At 39.2% G+C, this 19,097-nt stretch overlaps 2 protein-coding genes, 1 long non-coding RNA gene and 2 other non-coding genes across 6 annotated transcripts; 3 read left to right on the top strand and 2 right to left on the bottom strand.

Annotated features, from left to right (window-relative positions):
* The first annotated feature begins 5,790 nt into the window (after positions 1 to 5,790).
* F40E3.5 (Serine/threonine specific protein phosphatases domain-containing protein) lies at positions 5,791 to 17,763 on the top strand. The gene is made up of 5 exons (NM_001383862.2): positions 5,791 to 5,864; positions 14,909 to 15,079; positions 15,913 to 16,598; positions 17,377 to 17,553; positions 17,638 to 17,763. Exons 2-5 carry the CDS (start codon positions 14,998 to 15,000, stop codon positions 17,725 to 17,727), a joined length of 1,035 nt encoding a protein of 344 aa, NP_001370693.1. The 5' UTR covers positions 5,791 to 5,864; positions 14,909 to 14,997; the 3' UTR covers positions 17,728 to 17,763.
* F40E3.8 lies at positions 6,023 to 6,210 on the bottom strand. The gene has a single exon (NR_049986.1). It is a non-coding gene; the product is annotated as an Unclassified non-coding RNA F40E3.8 (non-coding RNA).
* On the top strand, positions 7,113 to 7,169 carry F40E3.9. The gene has a single exon (NR_049985.1). It is a non-coding gene; the product is annotated as an Unclassified non-coding RNA F40E3.9 (non-coding RNA).
* Positions 11,325 to 12,299, top strand: F40E3.6 (SPK domain-containing protein; the record flags this gene model as incomplete). 2 transcript variants are annotated; one of them, NR_131366.1, is made up of 6 exons in its annotated part: positions 11,325 to 11,370; positions 11,415 to 11,545; positions 11,589 to 11,850; positions 11,899 to 12,003; positions 12,050 to 12,172; positions 12,223 to 12,299. NR_131366.1 is itself a non-coding variant. In NM_058619.1 (5 exons), 5 exons carry the CDS (start codon positions 11,325 to 11,327, stop codon positions 12,297 to 12,299), a joined length of 777 nt encoding a protein of 258 aa, NP_491020.1. The 2 variants fall into 2 exon arrangements, 1 of the variants encoding a protein (NP_491020.1); NM_058619.1 differs by having other exon boundaries at positions 11,325 to 11,545; positions 11,899 to 11,956; positions 12,018 to 12,176.
* On the bottom strand, positions 17,727 to 18,071 carry linc-23. The gene is made up of 2 exons (NR_101528.1): positions 18,009 to 18,071; positions 17,727 to 17,819 (listed from the first exon to the last, which is right to left on the bottom strand). It is a non-coding gene; the product is annotated as a long non-coding RNA linc-23 (long non-coding RNA).
* Positions 18,072 to 19,097: the final 1,026 nt, after the last annotated feature.

Below are 19,097 nucleotides of genomic sequence, written 5' to 3'. Positions count from 1 at the left end.
CAAAATTGAAAAAAGGCTTTTACAAGAAATTTTAAAAAGTTTTAACAAAAAAACATTAAATTTTTTTTTACAAAATTACAAAAACTCGTGTTTTGCTCTAAATACTTTTTTTTGAATCCATGATAATCCAAAAAAGTGCAAAGGCACTAAAGACGTGAAGCAATTCCAAAAATGCACGTGTCATGTGCCATATAAAGTAGTTTCAGGGGAGATAACCAGGTGCTGGTCACTTGACCATTGAGCAGTCTATCAGAAAGAGGATATATATTTGTTGGGGGGATTATTAAAAGTTTTTGATTTTGGGGAGGAAATGAAAGGATACGGGAGGCGATGGAAGTGAATGGGGGGAGGAGAAAAACAATTGTTGGGCACTTTTTTTGATGAGGCAAGGCGCAACACATGACACTGAGGCGAAAAAATGTTACACGTGTCACGGAGGCATAATATGCATTTGATTTGTGATCGGTAACCTACTTAAATTTAAGGGGAAGCTCACAAAAAGTAAAGAAAACGGGGCGCCGGCCACATGTTTACGGTTTGTTTGACCTCCCTGGCAATGCGAATGACACAAAGAATATATGTCAGTTACAGAGAAAAAATGGAAAACATGTAGACATGCGAACGGTGGTAAGTGACAAGCCTCAGCTTGAGCTCCATGGAGCACTTTTGCACTAGTCAGAAATTTTGAAATTTTGAAATTTCCCCGGCCGATAAAGTCTTGCGAGAATTGCCGATTGCCTAAAATTTTGGAGTTTGGCAACTCTGAAAACACCCAATTTCTAAAAAAATTGCCAAAATTTTGCCATTTTGCCGCTATTTTGTCAATTCTCGAAAGTTAGGGCATTTTGGCAATTGCTATCTTCTTTTCCGAAATTGTTGAATTTCGGCAATTTTTTAAAATTCCAATAAAGTTTTAGTGCTCGGTCATTTCGGCAATTATAGTTTTTCAAAACACTCCAAAATGTAGATTAAAAAACATATACAAATTTCCTAATTTGCCGAGAGCCGAAAATGTCAAATTTTGGAACTTTTGGCAAGTACCGATCGCAGACGAATGTGTTTCAAAAAAAGTTCCAGTGCTGGAAATATCAGAGTACGGTAATTTCTGCGAATGCCGATTTTTGAAAAATTTCTGAATTTTGCTATAAATATTTTGGAACCTGCCAATTTCGAAAATTTCCAAGTTCAGCATTTTCGGCAAAAAAAAATTCCAAAATTCCGCCGAGTCCCGAAAATTTTCAGCGTTTAAAAACATATTTCATAACTGCAAAAAAATTGAAAATAAATATTTCTCAGTCAGTGCCAAAAATATTTTAATCAAACATTTTTTGCCAAATTGCCAAATTCATTTTCAGTTGGCTGAAGCTAGCCGAGCAAAGAGAAATCGACAATCTTCAACCTTTTTTGTTTGGAAAATGAGAAAGAAGAAAGAGTTTCTTTGTTTCCTCCTTTTCCTCAATTTTTTCGACTACTCTGGTCTCTGGTCTTTCCCTCCAAAGTTTTTGAAGAATTTAAGATCAAACGCAAAAAAAACTTCCGTCATGAAATCTCATACATCATTGCCAAGAAAATTTGCAGCACTTTTTTCCTGCGTGATTAACACTTTTTGTGCGATCCGTGACCTCGACAACTGCGAATCTTCCGGGGGAATGGAATCTGATTATATTTTTATTCGGGGAGAGGAATCACGAGGGATGAATTTTTTTTGTGCATTGGCTTTTGGGGGTCAAGCTTCAAGGAGTGAAAGATAAAAGTTTGGAACACAACTTCACAGGTGTTTAGTGCAATTCTGCTGGGTTCTGGTAAAAAAAAAACAAAAAGCTATACAACTTTTTTCAAACTTTGCACTGGAAATTTGATAGTATTTTTCAAATTATTTTAGGGAGGCTATTTCCCAATGCACCATGATTTCGGATGCACCATGATTATGAATCAGGAGTAGACGGCAAACGATTTTTTCCGGCAAATCGGCAAATCGGCAATTTGCCGGAATTTAAAATTTCCAGCAAACCGGCAAACCGGCAAATTGCCGATTTGCCGAATTTGCCGACAAATCGGTAATTTGCCGAAAATGTTCGGCAAATTGTGGTTTTGCCCTTATTTTTTGGAATTTCAATTTCAAATGGCAAAATTAAACGCATCATATGAATTTTCCTATATCTTTTGAGAAGTTTTGAGAAGTACGCATATTCTATGAAAATATGTAGAAAAACGGGAAAAATTCAGAAATGGACAGTTTTAAGTGCTCTCGTCCTACAAAAAATCCCTCTATACAGTTCCGGCAAATCTGGTATCCGCAAATCGGCAAGTCGGCAATTTGCCGTAAATTAAAATTTCCGGCAAATCGGCAAGCTGCCAAATTTGTCGACAAATCAATTTGCCGAGCGGCAATTGCCGCCCAGTTATGAATATCGATGCACCATGATTGGTAGTAAAATATACTTAGAAAATGGTAAAATTCCAAAATTTACCTAAAAACACTAGACATTTCGATGAAACAGTTATGCTTTCAAATTTCAAAAATTGATAGTCAAAATGCCCCCGGTTCACTTAGATTTATATGAATTAAATTATTTTTTTTAATTTACGAAAAATCTAGTCTGAAGCTTTTAAATTCGCTTAAAAAAATTTCTGCCATTAACTTATAATGTTTGTTATTTAAAAATGTTCATTGAAATTTCTAGAAAACTATCGATGCACCGGTTCATTTAGATTTACATGACTTAAATTGTTTTAAAAACAATCATGGCACATCGATTTTTTTTACAACAGCAAAAAAATTGTCTCAAAACACTAAGCTAGGTGTATTGGAACAAAAAGTAATAAATTCTCGAAGCTTATCGATAGTCAAAAGCAATAAATTATTCGTAGAAACTCGGTGACCAGACACCACGCGAGAAACAAGAGAGAGGGAGACGCAGAGAACAACGATGGAAAAACAAAATGGAAACATTGATTTTGATTCTCCAGGTGAAAGTGGAAAAACAAGACGAAAAATAAAAATCAGGAAAAGTTCAAAAATTGTATATTTACTTTTTCGCTTTTGCTTTGTCGGGGAGTGGGGAGAGGGTAGGGGAAAAGCTTTTGTTCTTCTGTTCAATTCACCGCAATAAAAAAGCTTGCCTACACACAAATAAAGAGGAGAAAGAGAGGGAGAAAAGAGAGAAAAAAACCGAAAAAAAAAACAAAACAAAACAAAAAACTTTGTTTTCGAGAAGAAATTATGAGGAAAAAACACACAGAAAGAAAAAAAAGAGAATCAATTGCTGTAATACATAAAGTCACGTGGCGAAGGAGAAGTAGACGGAAAAGGCTCATCTCTTCTTCCGCTGCTGAATGTGCCATGAATAATAGAATTAGAAAGGTCCAGAAGGGTTGATATAATGGTGTTTGGTGCGTTCCCGGCAAAATAATTGAGAACGAGAAATAGATAGATCCATTTTATTTCTTTCTCCGGAGGTCACTTTTTTTTCGCGCTGGGCTTGAAGTTCTTTGAAACGGATGGAAAAATGGGTTCATTGGAGGGGCTTAGGTGATTTCTGAACTTTCTATGGGAAGCAGGCGCGATTACAGGACCTGACGCCTGCCTTAAACCTGCCTGCCTTATCGCCTCAATACCGCATTCTGGCGTGAAGTGAAAGGCTTGGTGGTTGCATCACATAGCGATGCAGGCGAAGGCCTAGGCAGGCAGGCGTTTTGGCGCCTACATCAGGGTTAGGCAGCAATTGCCGGTTGGCACATTTTTTGTCGAATTGCCGGTTTGCCGGTTTGCCGGAATTTTTCAATTCCGATAATTTGCCGGTTCGCTGATTTTTCATATAATTTGCTTGATTTTCAAAATAGATGTAGGAACATTCATAGTTTTGCCGATTTAAAAAATTCTGAAATTTCCGAAATTCTGAAATTTTCAAAAAAATGGCAAGATCACAATTTGCCGGAAATTTTCAATTTGGCAATTTGCCGGTTTGCCGAAAATCTTAAAATTTGTCAATTTGCCGATTTGCCGGAAATTATCAACTTTTGCAAGTTGCCGATTTTCCGGAAATTTTCAAATTTGTTAATTTGCCGATTTGCCGGAAATTTTAAATTTTGGCATATTGCCGATTTGCGGGAAATTTTCAATTTTGGCAATTTGCGGATTTGCCGGAAATTTTCAATTTTGACAATTTCCCGATTTGCCGGAAATTTTCAATTTTGGCAGTTTGCCGGTGTCATAACAGACGGGTACACTGTAGTTTGGAGTCTGTGCATCTGCGGAGAGCAAGATCCCGAGAGAAGAAAAACAAGGAAAACATGAACTTTTTGAAATTGGAGACGGAGATGAGTCAGTCAGTAAACAAGGTGAGACCCCCCTTTTTGTGGTAGGGGTGGTTGGGCACAAGGGGGGGGGACTAGTTTTATGTTTTTCAAAGTTTTTACTACTTCAACTAAAAGAAAATGATCCGAAACATTGGTGTCACCTTTGATTAGAAAAATGTGTTCCCTAAGAGGAGGGGGGGGGGGGGGGGGGCAAAAACTGGAATGGGAAAAATTTAGTTTTTGGTTGGGGGGAACTATTTTATAAAGGGGAAGGCAAGTTTTCGGGGGTATCGGTTTTTGAACATTTGATTCAAAAATTAGTAGTTCATCGATGATAGAAAAATTTTGAAGTGCTCGGCATTTGGCTCTAGCTTCTGGCCCAAATTTGGCCCAAAAAAAATTAACTTGGATCAGAAGTTAGGCAAGACTTGGATTCGGGCGACATCAAAGTTTAACCTACGCTTTACCCAACTCATGCCAAATTTCTACCCAAGTTTGAAACGAAATAAAAAAGTTTGGGCCAAATAATATTTTTGGGCCTAACTTGGGCTAGAGCGAAATGCAGAGTACGTAGTAAAATATGCACTTTTTTCTTCTGAAATTTAAAGTTTTGTAAGGCCTTTTTGGCCTTTTTTTTGGTTAGGAAAAAAGATCCGTACTTCTAAATTTTCAACCATCGATGCACCATGAGAACTCGAATTGTAAATTATTAAATTTTTCAAAACCCCGATTCCTCCGATCACTAGGAATTCGTACCAAACATGGTGCATCGATTATACTTTTCTACTTCCTTCTTTCATTTTAAGTTTTGAGATAAACCTTCAGAGGTTGCAAAACTCTTAGACACTTGAGTCGTGGCCGAGAAAACCCGAAAACTAGGCCACCGATTTCAGAGCCGCGCAGGTGAGAAATGACGGGTGTTGTTCAGCTATAAATAGTCGCGTTCTGAAGGGATCAGATATGGGTCAGCGAGACATGTTTATGCAAATGAAATATTAAGCATTGTCTTTTTGTTTTGCTTTTTTTCTAGATGAGCAGCATTAGAGATCAGTCTGGAAGGCTTCTAGTGTTCTTCTAGAACCTCTAAAATAGATGAACCAAAACCTCATCTATTAAAAGAGCACACCTGGCACAGAAATGATCTACTTTGACAATTTCAAATATTTCCCCTAATTTTTATGGTTATCCGAGTTTAAATTTTTTTCCAGAAATCGAAGCGCACTGGAAAATCCTAGTAGATCAAAACACGGGTGTTTTCCAAACCCTGAATTCACGAGTACGTTCTTATCAATGTATGATCAAAAGTCATGAGAAACAACATGACAACTCCATCCTCAAAAACAATCTCTCTTGTCGTCTTTTTCTCAGCAAATATTCGATTATTATCAATCTGCAAACATAGACAGTAGCCATTTAAAAGTGAGAGAGAAAAAATAAAGAGGAGATAGAGATAAAAAGGAAAAAAAGGCAACGAAAGAATAGAAAGAAGCGAGTGATGTTTTGATTTTTGTGCACACGAACCAATTGGCAAGTGCGTGTCGATGGCGCCATTCGTATAGTTGGAGGTAGGTGGGGGGAGTCTTAAATGTTGTTTTTGATCAGTGTTCGGAATGTAATGAGAAGAGCAACTGCACACCTCCCTTATCACTGGGAGCGGAGAACAAGGAGGGCTAAACATCAAGGCTCTGTTCTGTTCAAGAACACTCAAGGGGGTCTAAGTTTGAGCCTAAGCCTAAGTCTAGGCCTACGTCTAAGCCTAAGCCAAAGCCAAAGCCTAAGACAAAGCCTAAGTCAAAGCCTAAGCCTATACCTAAGCCTAAGCCTAAGCTTGAGTCTAAGCCAAAGCCTAAGCCGAAGCCTAGACCTAGAACTAAGCCTAAGATTGCGTCTAAGCCTAAGCCTAAGCCTAAACCTACGCCTAAGCCAAATCCTAAGCCTAGGCGTAAGCCTAAGTCTAAGCCTAAGTCTAGGCCTAAGCCTAAAGAACAATGGGACCGTGCTAGGGCTCCTGAGCAATTTAGCTGCTCGGTTTTTATAGAAAAACATTATTTTTTGCATACAACGCCAAAATTTTAGGCCCAACCATAAAAATCATTCAAATAATTTTTAAAAATATTTGGAGTCTACAAAATTTTTTGACAAGTATACGACTTGGAAAGTGCAAGTTTTTGAAACTGAAAAAAAATTAGGGAACACACAGTTTTCGAACATTTTTCCTAGGTATATGTTCAGTTCACTGTATAACTTTTCATTTTAGGTAGGCAGGTAGGCCTGAGGCATCTATAGTAAGGAATTGATAAATCAAGACCTTATTAATTAGACAATTGTAACCTGAGACTGAGACTTTGTAACTTGTAACCGAGAAAATTGAACAAAAGACTTTTGATATCTTACCAACGGATTTATTAGCAAGACAAAGTCTTTTTAAACCAGGAAAACCAATAATATCTCGAAATACTCGAAATAGTCGTGGAAATCACTGGACATGTGTATGCAAATAGAATATTAAGTTGTTTTTGAGCAGCAGCATTGTAGACATTAGAGATTAGTCATTTGGGCTTCTAGTGTTCTTCTAAATTGTCTATTACCCTGATTGATCTTTGCTAGACTAGTTCCAAATTGTGTGATTCATGCCTTCTTATCTATTTCCAGAAACATGCTTCTCTTCTCAGCTGTTCCATGTGTCAGCTGTTCATGCACTTTTTTTTTTTTTTCCTTCGTTCTATTTTGTGCTACTTTGTGCTCAATTGTGTTAAGAGCTGTACGAAGACTTTGATTTTCTAAACAGGACGGAGGAATCTATCAAAGTCAAAAAGTTCACAAAATAAAGATCACGCAGCGGTGACGTTGTGTTCTCAAGTGGGGATCAATCAGATGACTAGTATCGTCTGTCAACACCTCCTAGGCATGGGGGCAAGAGGCTCCTAATTGGTAGCGATCATTGGGAGTTGAAGGGCAAAATTGTTCCAATTTGCAGGAAAACTGTGAAATGTACAACTAGGGGGGGGGGGGGTGTACAAAGCTAATAAAATAATTTCTGGTAACTTTTGGAATTTGACTCTGTTTTTGAAAGCGCGGGGATTGCTATCAGAGGTGGGCGGCAAATGGGCCAATCGGCATATTGCCGGAATTGAAAATTGTTGGCAAATGGGGAAATTGGCAAATCGGAAAATTGCCGGAATTAAAAATTTCCGGCAAATTGTGTTTTTGCCCATTTTTTTGGAAATTTTAGAATTTCAATTTTAATCGGCAAAATTGTACGCATCTTATGATTTTTCCTACATTTGTTTTAAAAAGCAAGCAAATTCTATGAAAATATCTAAAGGAAAAAAATTCAAAAGGCAACATTTTTAGTGTTTCCGTATCATAAAAAAATCCCTCTAAACATTTCCGGCAAATCGGCGGACCGGCAAATCGGCAAATCGGAAAATTGCCGGAATTGAAAATTTCCGGCTAATCTGCATACAGGCAAATCGGCAAACCTCATACTCATTAATGGGATAAACTATTGAAAATATGTATATAACATGTGATCTACTTAAAAGTTTTGAGAAAATCAGAAAAAAAAAATCGAATTTAGGCTCCGCCCACAACTTGGCTGTTTTCCGTTTTCATTTGGTATGCAGCCTGTTTTATAATTTTTTTCTGCGTAAATCTGTTCTAAGTGAATTTATTAATTCAAAAAAAAAAGAAAAGTTGCACAAAAACGCACCAGAGCCAAGAAGTGGGCGGGGTCTTGTCTGAGGTGCGCGTTAAGTATTTTTCTATTTTTCAAAAAGTTCACCAATTTTAGAGCATACTAAAGACAATGTCAGGTGGCCTAGAAAAAATTGATGACCGACTTTTTATCTGCCGACCACATGCATGACAACAAGCTCAAAAAACGATCACAAAATTTTAGCTGTTTTTTTTCACATGGGATCAAAAGTTCAGGTTTGATATCAAGCCAAAAATCGAAATTTTTTGTTTTTTTTTCTGTCGTCAATTTCAGCTGTTTACGTGTTTTTCAGAAGGACACGCACGGGACACGGGGACAGGGAGGAGGCGTGAGGGGGGTCATGTGGTTGGTACCGCACCGGCCGGGCGGGTCACTTGGGTCCGTTTTTACTTGCAGAGAAGAGAGAAACATCTGGGGCCAAGAGAATAACAACAGCAGCCACTACATACCGGGGACAAAAAAGAGTTTGGTAAATAGCCACTGCAGATAACACCGGTGATCACATGGCGGGGAGAGAAGTTCAGGAAGGTCAATGGAAGGGGTCGGGAAGGGTAACTTTTTTGAAAAATTCAGAGATGGCCTAGAAATTTTGGTTCGGTCACGGGAAGTGGGTGGACGAGCTCGGCCTAAAAGGAGTGACAAGGAGAAAACTCGGCCTTTTGAGAAGTTGATTTTATTTTCAAAAAAAAACGATAGAAATTGAGGGCCTCTACCTATTCGAAAGTTTCTGACGTCACTCATGGCCTAGAAACTTTCGAACAAGAGTTGGTGGAAATCGGCTAATTGCCGGAGTTGAAAATTTCCGGCAAACCGGCAAACGACCAACCTGCCGATTTGACGAATTTGCCAGAAAAATGGAAATTGGCAAAAATTTTCGGCAAATTTTGGTTTTGCACATTTTTCTTGGAAGTTTCAGAATTTAAATTTAAAAATTGTACGCATCCTTGAAATGCTCCTAAATCTAAAAATTTCCGGCAAATCGGCAAATGGGCAAATTGTCGGAAACAAACATTTCCGGCAAATCGGCAAATCTGCCAACTGTCGGAAATAAATATTTCCGGCAAATCGGCAAATCTGCCAACTGTCGGAAATAAACATTTCCGGCAAATCGGCAAATCGTCATATTGTCGGAAATGAACAATTCAGGAAAATCGGCAATTTGCCGAACTTGTCGACAAAAATATTTTTGGCCATATTGGTGGCCGAGGTTTCTTGATTTTTCTGTTGCATTTTTGGGTCTTATTGACCCAGATTTTCTTATAATTTGCCGCTTGGCCGATTTTTTTCCGTTTACGGTCACGTTTACGGTTTACGGTTTTTTTTCGGTTACGCACTGTGGCCAAGCCGAAATTTCTAGACCAATATTTGCGGAATATCCTAAATTAATTATTTATAGAGATTTTGAAGCCGAGACATTTTTACACAAATTGGGCACTAATTGGAAGACTAGAAAACAGATTTTTCTGAGAGAACAAAATTTAAAATAAAAATCCAAAAATATAGCACTTTAAAAAATAATAATAAAAAGTGATTCTCACATCATATCACACCATGTATTGTTCTGCATTATTCACCTAGTTAAGTTTGGTTCAAAACATTTTTCTAACAAAAAAAACATGTGATTTTCAGCCGGACGGATTGCAGGTAAACATCACGAGCACTTGTACTCGTCAACAATTTTTTGTCTATAGTTTGGGATTTTAAGGGGGGGGGGGGGTTGAGCAGGCTGGAAAATTATTTTTCCATTTTGAAAACTAGATGACCGAGTAAAAAGAAAACTCGGCCACTAATTTTTTGCACTCTTTCTAGATGGCCTAAGAATGCCGGTTTGAAACTAGTGTGGCCGGGAAAACAGAAAACTCGGCCACCAGTTTTTGGGGCGTTTTGAGGCTCTTTTATACAATGACCGAGAACGGAAAAAACTCGGCCACCAATTTTTCACGGCCATTTTCAAAAAATAGAGATGGTTTTTCTTTCTTTCTTTCGATAAGTTAAATAATATTTACACAACAGTCAGGGTTTTAAGCAACTTTAAAATTCAAAAAAACAAGCTGATGGGGTAAATAGTTGTTCTAGTTGCACAGATGAAACAACGAAAAATCACATGGAAAGGAAGAAGCAAAAAATGTTGTTTATAGTTTAAATGAGTTAAAAATAGAATAAGAAATATAAATTATTGATGAGTAAGCATGAATATATGAACAAGTCATGACCGTAACCGAAGTGACGAGCTACCCGCTCTTTATTTTGGTGGCCGCGGTCGAGGGAAATTTCTAGGCCACTCCAAGTAAAGGATCATTAAAAACAGTTAAACTTTAGATAAACATGTATATTTCAACGAAAAAGATAAATTCGAAACATATATTTATAAACAAGTTACGAACGTGGCCGAGGCGTAAGGCTAGGCCAGCGGGGAGGGGGTGGATACCCGCTCTTGATTGTGGTGGCCGCGGTCGAGGGAAATTTCTAGGCCAGGGCTAGGCCAGGGCTACGGCCAGGGCTACTAGGCCAGGGCTACAGTTGAACTCGGTATTTCGTGCCTACTTTCTCCCACTTTTTTGCCGCCTAGTTATCGCCATTTTTCGCCTTCCGGCAAAAAGGTGGAAGAAAGAAGACGCGAAATGCCGAAAACTTTAGAGAAACATATATATTTCAAGAAAAATTCTAAAAATTTGAATTTTCAGTCAAACTTTTTCATTCGAAAAATTTACATTTGAAATTCTAAAGAAAATAAATTTTTTAAAATTTGGATTTCTTGGCAAAATTTCAATATTTTATTTGAAAAATAATTGAATACAGTTTTGGTCAAATTAAAACAAAATGAGCTGAAATTCACCGCCAAGGTAACTCGGGCAACTCGGCATTTGCCTGCAGCTTCTTGCCCAACTTTAGCTACTCAGCAGCTTCTTACCCAAGTTTCGCCAAAGTCTTGCCCAAGCTTGACCTATTCTAACTCCAATCTAACTCCAAAGCTTGACCGAGTTGCTACGCGCCACTTCTTACTACCCAAGTTTGGCCAAAGTTTGGCCAAAGTTTGGCCCAAGTTTGGCCCAACTTTAAACACGCAGCGCTCATCCGCAGCGCTCTTAACGCAATGATTATTAATTTCGAAATCAACTTTCTCTTTTAATTATCGTTAATTTTTCTTCCTATTTCCGTCATATTTTATCATTTTCAATAATTTTTTTTTCAATTTTACACATATAATTAACTGTTTTTTGTTTTTTCTTTGAAACTCTCTTATTTTATTTGTAAACTATTATTTTATCCTTTTTTTTCAATGAAAAAGTTTTGCAGCTACTGGAAAATGATAAATCAGCAGGGAAACGGGAGAACTTCTAAAAAAATACTACGTGAGTTATCACTCAACTACTGGAAAATGTGTAAATATTTTCAGAACAAAATTGGGTACACCTATTCGGAGAGAATCATGATGCAAGTAGAACAAAGTGCTGGTAAATATCAAGATCTTGTAACATTGCATCTTACATTCAATACAGACGGTTCCCGAAAAAGAGGGAACATTCGGTAAACGAGATTGTGCTGTGTTTTACTTATAAATTTGTTTCAGCGGAGAAATTTGGCCTGTTTTCCTTGCTCCGAATGACATTGTCGCTGAACGATCCAGTTTTCAAGAGTATCGTTCCGAAATGGTGCTTATGTCTGCGATCATGCTCTCAACTAGCTCATTGAAAAAGGCAGACTTTTCTTCTCTCTTTGAGAGAATGCGATTGGAGTTAGAATCGACGAATACAGACCCCCTCACAATCAACTTGGAAGGTTTCGAATACAAAATCAGACTGGAAATTTGTTACAGTGTTTTAGACATGGATGTAGGTTTTTTTTTTGAAAAACTAACATATAAGCTATCTACATTTCAGGCCATTAAAAAAATCCATGGAGTACCAGTTTGGCAATCGTACAATTCGTGCTCTCGATGTACCATTAAAGGGTATATTATGTACCATTAAAGGGTACATTAAACGGTATAATTATCAAGGCTTAAATAAGTTCTCAATCAAGCGTTTACAGAATATCCTCAAGAACGCGACAACTCCAAAAGGACGATGTTCAGTGAGTTTAGTTGAGTCAGATGTTCTTAGCTCACGAACAGCATCAGAGGATGGAGACGTCACCAGAAGAAGTTATCAGATTGTAAGTAACTCAATACTTTTAATCGATAAACCAATACATTTTCATTACAGTGCAATCGGTCAACGCAATGAGCATGATGTCTCCGCTGCTGGACGATCGGTCAAAGACTCCACCCACTGAAGCTTAATTTTTCGTTGTTTTTTTTTGTAATTGATTTTTGTTGTTAACCCTGTTCATGTTTTGTCCTTAAATAAATATTTTCCACAGGAAATCGTCTAAAAAATAAAGTAAAAGCGCGGCATAATTCGCATATAAAATCACCAAGGTCTTGCCCAAGTTTAGCCCAAGTTTAGCCCAAGTTTTACCCAAGTTTGGCCCAAGTTTGGCCAGCTTCTAATCCATGTTAATTTTTCTTGGGTGAAACTTGGGCAAGAAGCTGGCGGTGAATGCCGAGAACATTACCAAAAATTATTTTCATCCGAAACTGTTTTCGAAAATTAATTTGACACTAATTAGTTCGGCAAATCTTTTGGAATCCTGTGTGCTTCAACCCCCCCCCCCTTCATTGATGGCCGTGGCCGAGGCTTCTCTTCTTCGTCCAGCTTGACAAGAAGGGGAGAAGAGGTTAAACATTAATCATAATATTATCGAAAAACACGAGGGGTCGCGCGCACCCAACAAAAACACACACACATGGAAAATTGAAAAGATAGGAGCAAAAACAAAGCACTCAAGAACAAATAGACATGCATCAAAATTGCCAAGCTACTCGAGAGGATCAAATATTTGAACAGTAGTCAAGATGATCAATTCGTCTGTAATAATATCAGAAAGGGGAAGAGCTAGTCTCTCAAACTTGTTCGCCGAACCTGCCTGGTACACGGCGTGTGGGGATGAGTGGGAGAGAAGAGTATTTAGGTCAAATAGAGCAACAGAAAAAACACTATATTGCGATCTTTGAGCATCGAGAACAGTTAGTAGTTAGTAGAGGGTTAGTAGAGGAAGGTACAGAAGAGAGATAGTGACTCATTTGGCGCCGGAATCGGAGAGAAGAGAGATCAAAACACGTTCGGGGGAGGGGGATGGTTTCGATGCACCATGATATGCCTATCTACCTATTTGCCTACCTACCTACAAAGCTGCCTACTTCTATGATGAGTCGATGAGCCCTGGAAATGTCGGTTGCACGCTTGAGATTTTTATTCAGATAATAATCGGGTTTTGTGGTCGGACCAAAAAAAAAACAATTTTTTTTCGTACATGTTTTTGGGGGTTTGGGGCTTTGGAGAAATTCAATTTTTTTTTTGTTTTTTTGGTCAAATAATTTTTTGGTGGCTGTCAAAATAAGAAAATCGGCCAGCCATGGAAAACGGTGACCGAGTTTTCCCTACTTTCTAGGCCACGTGGACAGAGCGTATCTGTGACAGGGGGATTGACAAAACCATAAAGACTAAGGAATTTCTGATTGAAAAAATGTTGGTTTTTCCTACGCGACCGCAAGATAAATATCGGTGGCCGAGTTTTTCAATTTGACACAAAAAAAACTCGGCCGCCCTCCTTAAAACGATTCACAAAACTATAGAACCGTCTAACAATATTCTTTCCGCCAAAATAATAATTAAGGTATTTTCCGGCAAATTTAATGATATTGACCACCCACGTGAAATGGTGGCCGAGTTTTTGAATTTCCTAGGCCATGCAGCATGCATTTGTACCGCCAAACCTTGAGGGCAAATTGCCACGTCATGAAACATCCAAATGAACGATAGATCAGCTTGTTCAAATAGCGAGTACAGGCAAAAAATATGGAGAGCACCAGCAAAGTTTTTTTGTGAATCTGTGTGATCCGTCTACGTGAGAGTAGTGGGAGGTTCTCAAGTGTGAGCTCGTGTAAACAGCAAGCGGTTTGCGAACTGCTCTGGCTGATGGACCGGCTCTTTTTTGTTTTACTAACAGAGTAGACAACGTGGAGCCAACGAGCCAACTGTGTACTTGGGGATAGTTGGAAGGAGAGCAGGAAAGTGGCCGAGAAATACCTCGGCCACGTCAATTTTTGTTTTACAGTTGGAACCTAAAGCGGCTGTTTTAACCTGGTAAAAATCTCCGATGCACCATGTTTTATTTATTTAAAAAATTTGCGCGTCAAGTTTGGTGAAAATCCTTTTGTGGGATTTTTTGAATCATAATAAAAAAAAATTGTCTAGAATTCAAAAAAATTTTTTGAGATTTCGGAGAGAAAAAGTTCATTTTTGGAAGTGGCCGAGTTTTCTCTTTTCACGGCCACATAGCCGAAAAACCAATAATTCAAAAGCAATTTTTCTTCAAACTTTCACGAAAAAAATGGTGAAAAATGATGCAAAACGAATGACTTTGAAAGTCATTCATAAGTCATAGACCGACAAAAGTCTGAAAATAATCGGATTTGTAGTCAATAAACAGGTGACGTCATTGGGTTAAAAACGGAAACGGGATGAAACAACTGATGGTTTAAGCGGGGAAAGAACTGGAGCGTTACTTGTAAAAGAGAGATGGCGGTAGAAAGAACGGTGGCCTAGGAAACATGGAAAATCAGACATCAAAAATGGAGATACGTGAAATATATCGGTGGCCGAGTTTTCTGATTTTCTAGGCCATGTAGGGTGATGCACCTGCGTGGCCGCGAAAAAACATCGATAGCCGATGTTTTCTTTAGGCCACGTAGCGGCAAGTTTAGACTGATACCTTGAATATCAAGGACAATTTTCCACGGGAAAAATCGAAAAAGAAAATAAATTTTTTTTTAATTTCGAAATTGAGAACACCGTGACTACGTGAGTTTTTTGTTGCTGTCAAATTGGAAATTCTTTACCAAAAAAAAATTATTTCGAAACGCTCACACAACAACAATGAGTGACGATGGTGGAAACGGTAATGGACAACGATTTATCAACATAACCGAAGATATAATTCCTGACAAAATCGATTACGGTAAGTGTGCTCTATTGAAATTGCGGTCGTGTACTCCGCGTGGACAAATTGTGGTCGAAAAGTGTCAGAATGCAGGCAACAAGTTCTTGCTATGTGGTCGCGAAAGGGAAAACTAGGCCATCGCGACAATTTTTAGAAGTCGGCTTCTCTCATGTTTTCAAATGTAAAAGTTTGCCGAACTAGGCCATTTTGACTCGGCCAGAGCCGGGATAGATTTACAGCGCGTTGCGTGTCGCGTCGCGGCTCGGGATTAGTCACGTGGTGTCAGCTCATTTCGGCTTGATCTACTTAGATCTACAAAAAATGCGGGAGAAGAGACGCAGAGTTCTCATCTGATTTTGCTTGGTTACGAGCGTGCTGACGTCACATTTTTTTTGGGCGAAAAATTCCCGCACTTTTAGTAGATCAAACCGTATTCGGACTGCCTGGCACCACGTGTTTAGTTGTAAAACTAAATGTATTTGCCCGTGTGGAGTACACGACTTTCCCACGCGAGCGCGAAAAATGCAATGAGAGAATCCAGAACCCCGTGTTGTTTTAAATAGCTAAGAAAAAAAAATCGATAATCGATTGCGGAATCCGAAAAAATCGATATTTTCTTAATGTTTTCCATTTTCGTGATTTCTCAATTTTCCAATAAAAATCAATAATCAACCACGCTCACAAATCCGTGCTTTTGCAAAAAAAGTATCCGCTTGCCGCCGCAAAAAAACGCCTGCCTGCGTACCTACAAGGCATGAAACTAAAGTAGGCTTAGGCATGCTTTGTAGGCACGCTGGTGGGCATGTTCTTCTTTTTCTGCCTACCTCATTACAATAAAACTTTTTTTTCAGTAAAATTGATCAGCAAAATTTGGACATACATCCGCGAGTACACGCCAGACGGCCCACGCCCCCAATTCTACCCGGAAGTCCTCAAAAAACTTCTGCAGAAGAGTTGTGAGGTGCTGAAACAAGACGAGATGGTTGTGAAGGTCACGGGTCCGGCTGTCATATTCGGTCCGGTGTATGGAGAAGGTGATTCGATGATCTCGTTGATGAGTCTCGCGAAAAAGGTACCGCCTGAGCAGACGTATGTGATGCTTGGCTGCTATTTGGGTCGCGGGTTTGCTCAAATCGAATGCCTCGTCTTTCTTCTAGCCTACAAGATACTGCATCCGGAGAAGGTGGTTCTATTAAAGGGACATCACGAAGAGTCGATTTCGATCGAAATGCTCAAAGTGAAGGAATGGCTGATGGCACGTGGAATTGAACGAGACGTGGATTTGGAAGAATGCATGATTGAAATGAAGAGAGCGTGTAGTATGATGTCGGCCGCTGCTGTGATCGACTCGAAGATTCTTTGCATGCCTGGAGGGCCTGGACCAACGATTCGGGAGAAGGGATTGCAGAAGCTTGTGGGACTGAAGAAGGGTGTTCAAGCGATCGCTGATAAGAAGCTGCTTATGGAAGCCTCGTGGTCGGTGCTTTTACTCGATGATGCACAGAAGGATATGCATGGAATGCCGTTTTTCACACCGGTGAGGATTTTTAGATAAGTTAGAAATTTGGTCCAGCCAAGGCTTCAAGAATACAAGCTGTCGTCAAATTTTTGCCTGTTGCAATAAACCCGTGAATTTTCCTTCCGTAAAATCTGACGTAGCTTGCTCTTAACCGTGTGACATTTGTTGAAAATTCTGCGTCTATAAATTCCCGCGGTTTTTGAAGATCAAATCGGAACGGGCGCCCGGACACATCTTGACCAGGGCGGGCGGCGATTGCGGGACGGGGAAAATTGCCGATTTGCCGGAAATTTCAATTCCGGCAATTTACCGAATTGCCGGAAATTCTTAATTCCGGCAGCGTGCCGGTTTGCTGATTTGCCGGAAATTCTCAATTCCGGCAGCGTGCCGGTTTGCAGATTTGCCGGAAATGTTCAATTCCGCCAATTTTCCGATTTGCCGGGAAATTTCAATTCCGGCAATTTACCCATTTGCCGGAAATGTTTAAATTCGGCGATTTGCCGAATTGCCAAAAACTTCAACTTCGGCAAATTGCCGACTCGCCGGAAATTTCAATTCCGGTAATTTGCCGATTTGCCAGAAATTTTCGATTCCGCCAATTTCCCGGTTTGCTGATTTGCCGGAAATTTTCGATTCCGGCAATTTGCCGGAAATTTTCAATTCCCACAAGTTGCCGGTTTGCCGATTTGCCGGAAAAAATTGTTTGCCGCCCACCCTCTGATCTTGACTACGTGGTCGCTAACGCATTAAACTGGATCGATTTTATGCCGAATAACACCAAAAAAATTTTTTTCAGCAACAAGCCACCGACTTCTGCAAGGCCAACAATCTGAAATGCATTGTACGAGGACGTCAAATGGTGGATGAAGGTTATCTGAACAAGCCTAGAGAAGTGGTCACTTTGATTTCCGCCGTCGCCTATCTCGACAACTTCCGGAATCACGCGGCAGTGTTGCAAGTGGATAATGATAAGGTGAGCAGGCACAAAAATGTTCTACAGTAGTTTTAGTGAGTACTGTAGGACTAATGTAGATATACAGTAACTTTGTTCTTTCAGGGAAAAGTGATCCGCTACAAAATGGAAGAAGGCGAGCAACTGTCGCTGGAGCTGGTCAAGCCTGGAATGGGAAGAAATGCAGTTTCTTAATACTCGAACTTTATTTTAAAAATAAATGTTTAACAGAATTTAACTCCGTTGTGATCGATGCATCCAGGTGTATCGTCGGCCAGAGCGACAACCTGTCGTAATATTATGGGAAACTCATATTTAAAAGCGCACGATTTTTTTTGGATGGGTCTCGCAGCGAGGAAAGTCTGACAGTACTTTTTGGTCGTTTTTTTTTGCGGCGAGACCCGTTCGAATAAATCAATAAATCTGCGCGTTTTTAAGTACGAATTTCTGGAAATTGAGAGGCTATCATAACTTACTAGGCATGTCACAAAGAGCAGGAAAGTAAGACGAATGATTGTAAGAAGTACGGTCATTATCACAGGAATATTGAATGAATATTAAGAAAAACTGTGGGCAATATATACTTTCGGTTATCGGTTTTTAATAGTACATAAAATTGAAATAAAAACAGCAATAAAAGTCATATATCACAATGTGACATGTCTTCTAATGCAGGGGTGTGCGGCAAATCTCAAAGTTTGCCGAACTCGGCAAATTCGGCAAATCTCTTTTTTCAATATTTGCCGTGCTTAACAAACTCGGAAAAATTTGAAATTTTTTATGTTTTTTGGAGCACCAAAACTACTGAATTCTTAACACACATCTGGTTTCTGAATAAGTTCCGCGTAGTATGTCTGTTTAAGCATCAAAATAGCTCAATTTTGTGCCATTTCACTAATTTTTTGGCTAAAAAATCAATAGTTTTAGTCAAAATTGTACTGTCAAATTTTTGACGTGTGCGGCAAATTTCGAAATTTGCCGGGCTCGGCAAATTCGGCAAATCTACTTTTTTGAAATTTGCCGTGCTCGGCAAATTCGGCAAATTTGCCGAGCTCGGCAAACGGCAAATTCGGCAAATTCGGCAAATTTGCCGCACACCCCTGTTCTAATGGTCGTTGTTTCCACTGCCTTTTTGAACGAATAATTCAGGAACTGTGACGCCAGGGGATCCACTGAAGACGGACGACGTTTTGATTTCGGCAGAACTCTTGAGTCGGTAATTTGAACTTCCGCAAATTCGTTTCTTTCTTTGCATAGATTCTTGGACAATATATGCGCCAAGACGACCGAATATCATAATAAAACACTCCAAAAATTTTAGATGTTTCATAATTTCCGGTTAAAGTCATGGCAAGTTTCCAAAAATTTTGAAAACTATGTGCTTCTGAGAAAATCCAAAGTAGCATGTTCCGACCCCTACAATGTTTTGACACAAAAAATGATCTACAAAAAATGCGTGAATTTTTGGCCCAGAAAACTGTGACGTCACTCCTAACCATGCAAAATCAGTTGAGAAATCTGCGTCTAGACGCTTGTAGTCATTTAAAGAATTACTGTAGTTTTCG

Source organism: Caenorhabditis elegans, chromosome I, assembly GCF_000002985.6.
Source record: "Caenorhabditis elegans chromosome I".
In the NCBI taxonomy this organism is placed as follows: domain Eukaryota; kingdom Metazoa; phylum Nematoda; class Chromadorea; order Rhabditida; family Rhabditidae; genus Caenorhabditis; species Caenorhabditis elegans.
This window is presented reverse-complemented; position numbering and strand designations above follow the sequence as displayed.

What these genes read in the sequence shown, in the direction of transcription:
- F40E3.5 (NM_001383862.2), top strand. Translation starts at nt 14,998, where the DNA reads ATGAGTGACGATGGTGGAAACGGTAATGGACAACGATTTATCAACATA. An exon ending in GAATGCCGTTTTTCACACCG is followed by an intron (nt 16,599 to 17,376) that starts GTGAGGATTTTT and finishes AATTTTTTTCAG; the next exon opens with CAACAAGCCACCGACTTCTG. An exon ending in TGCAAGTGGATAATGATAAG is followed by an intron (nt 17,554 to 17,637) that starts GTGAGCAGGCAC and finishes TTGTTCTTTCAG; the next exon opens with GGAAAAGTGATCCGCTACAA.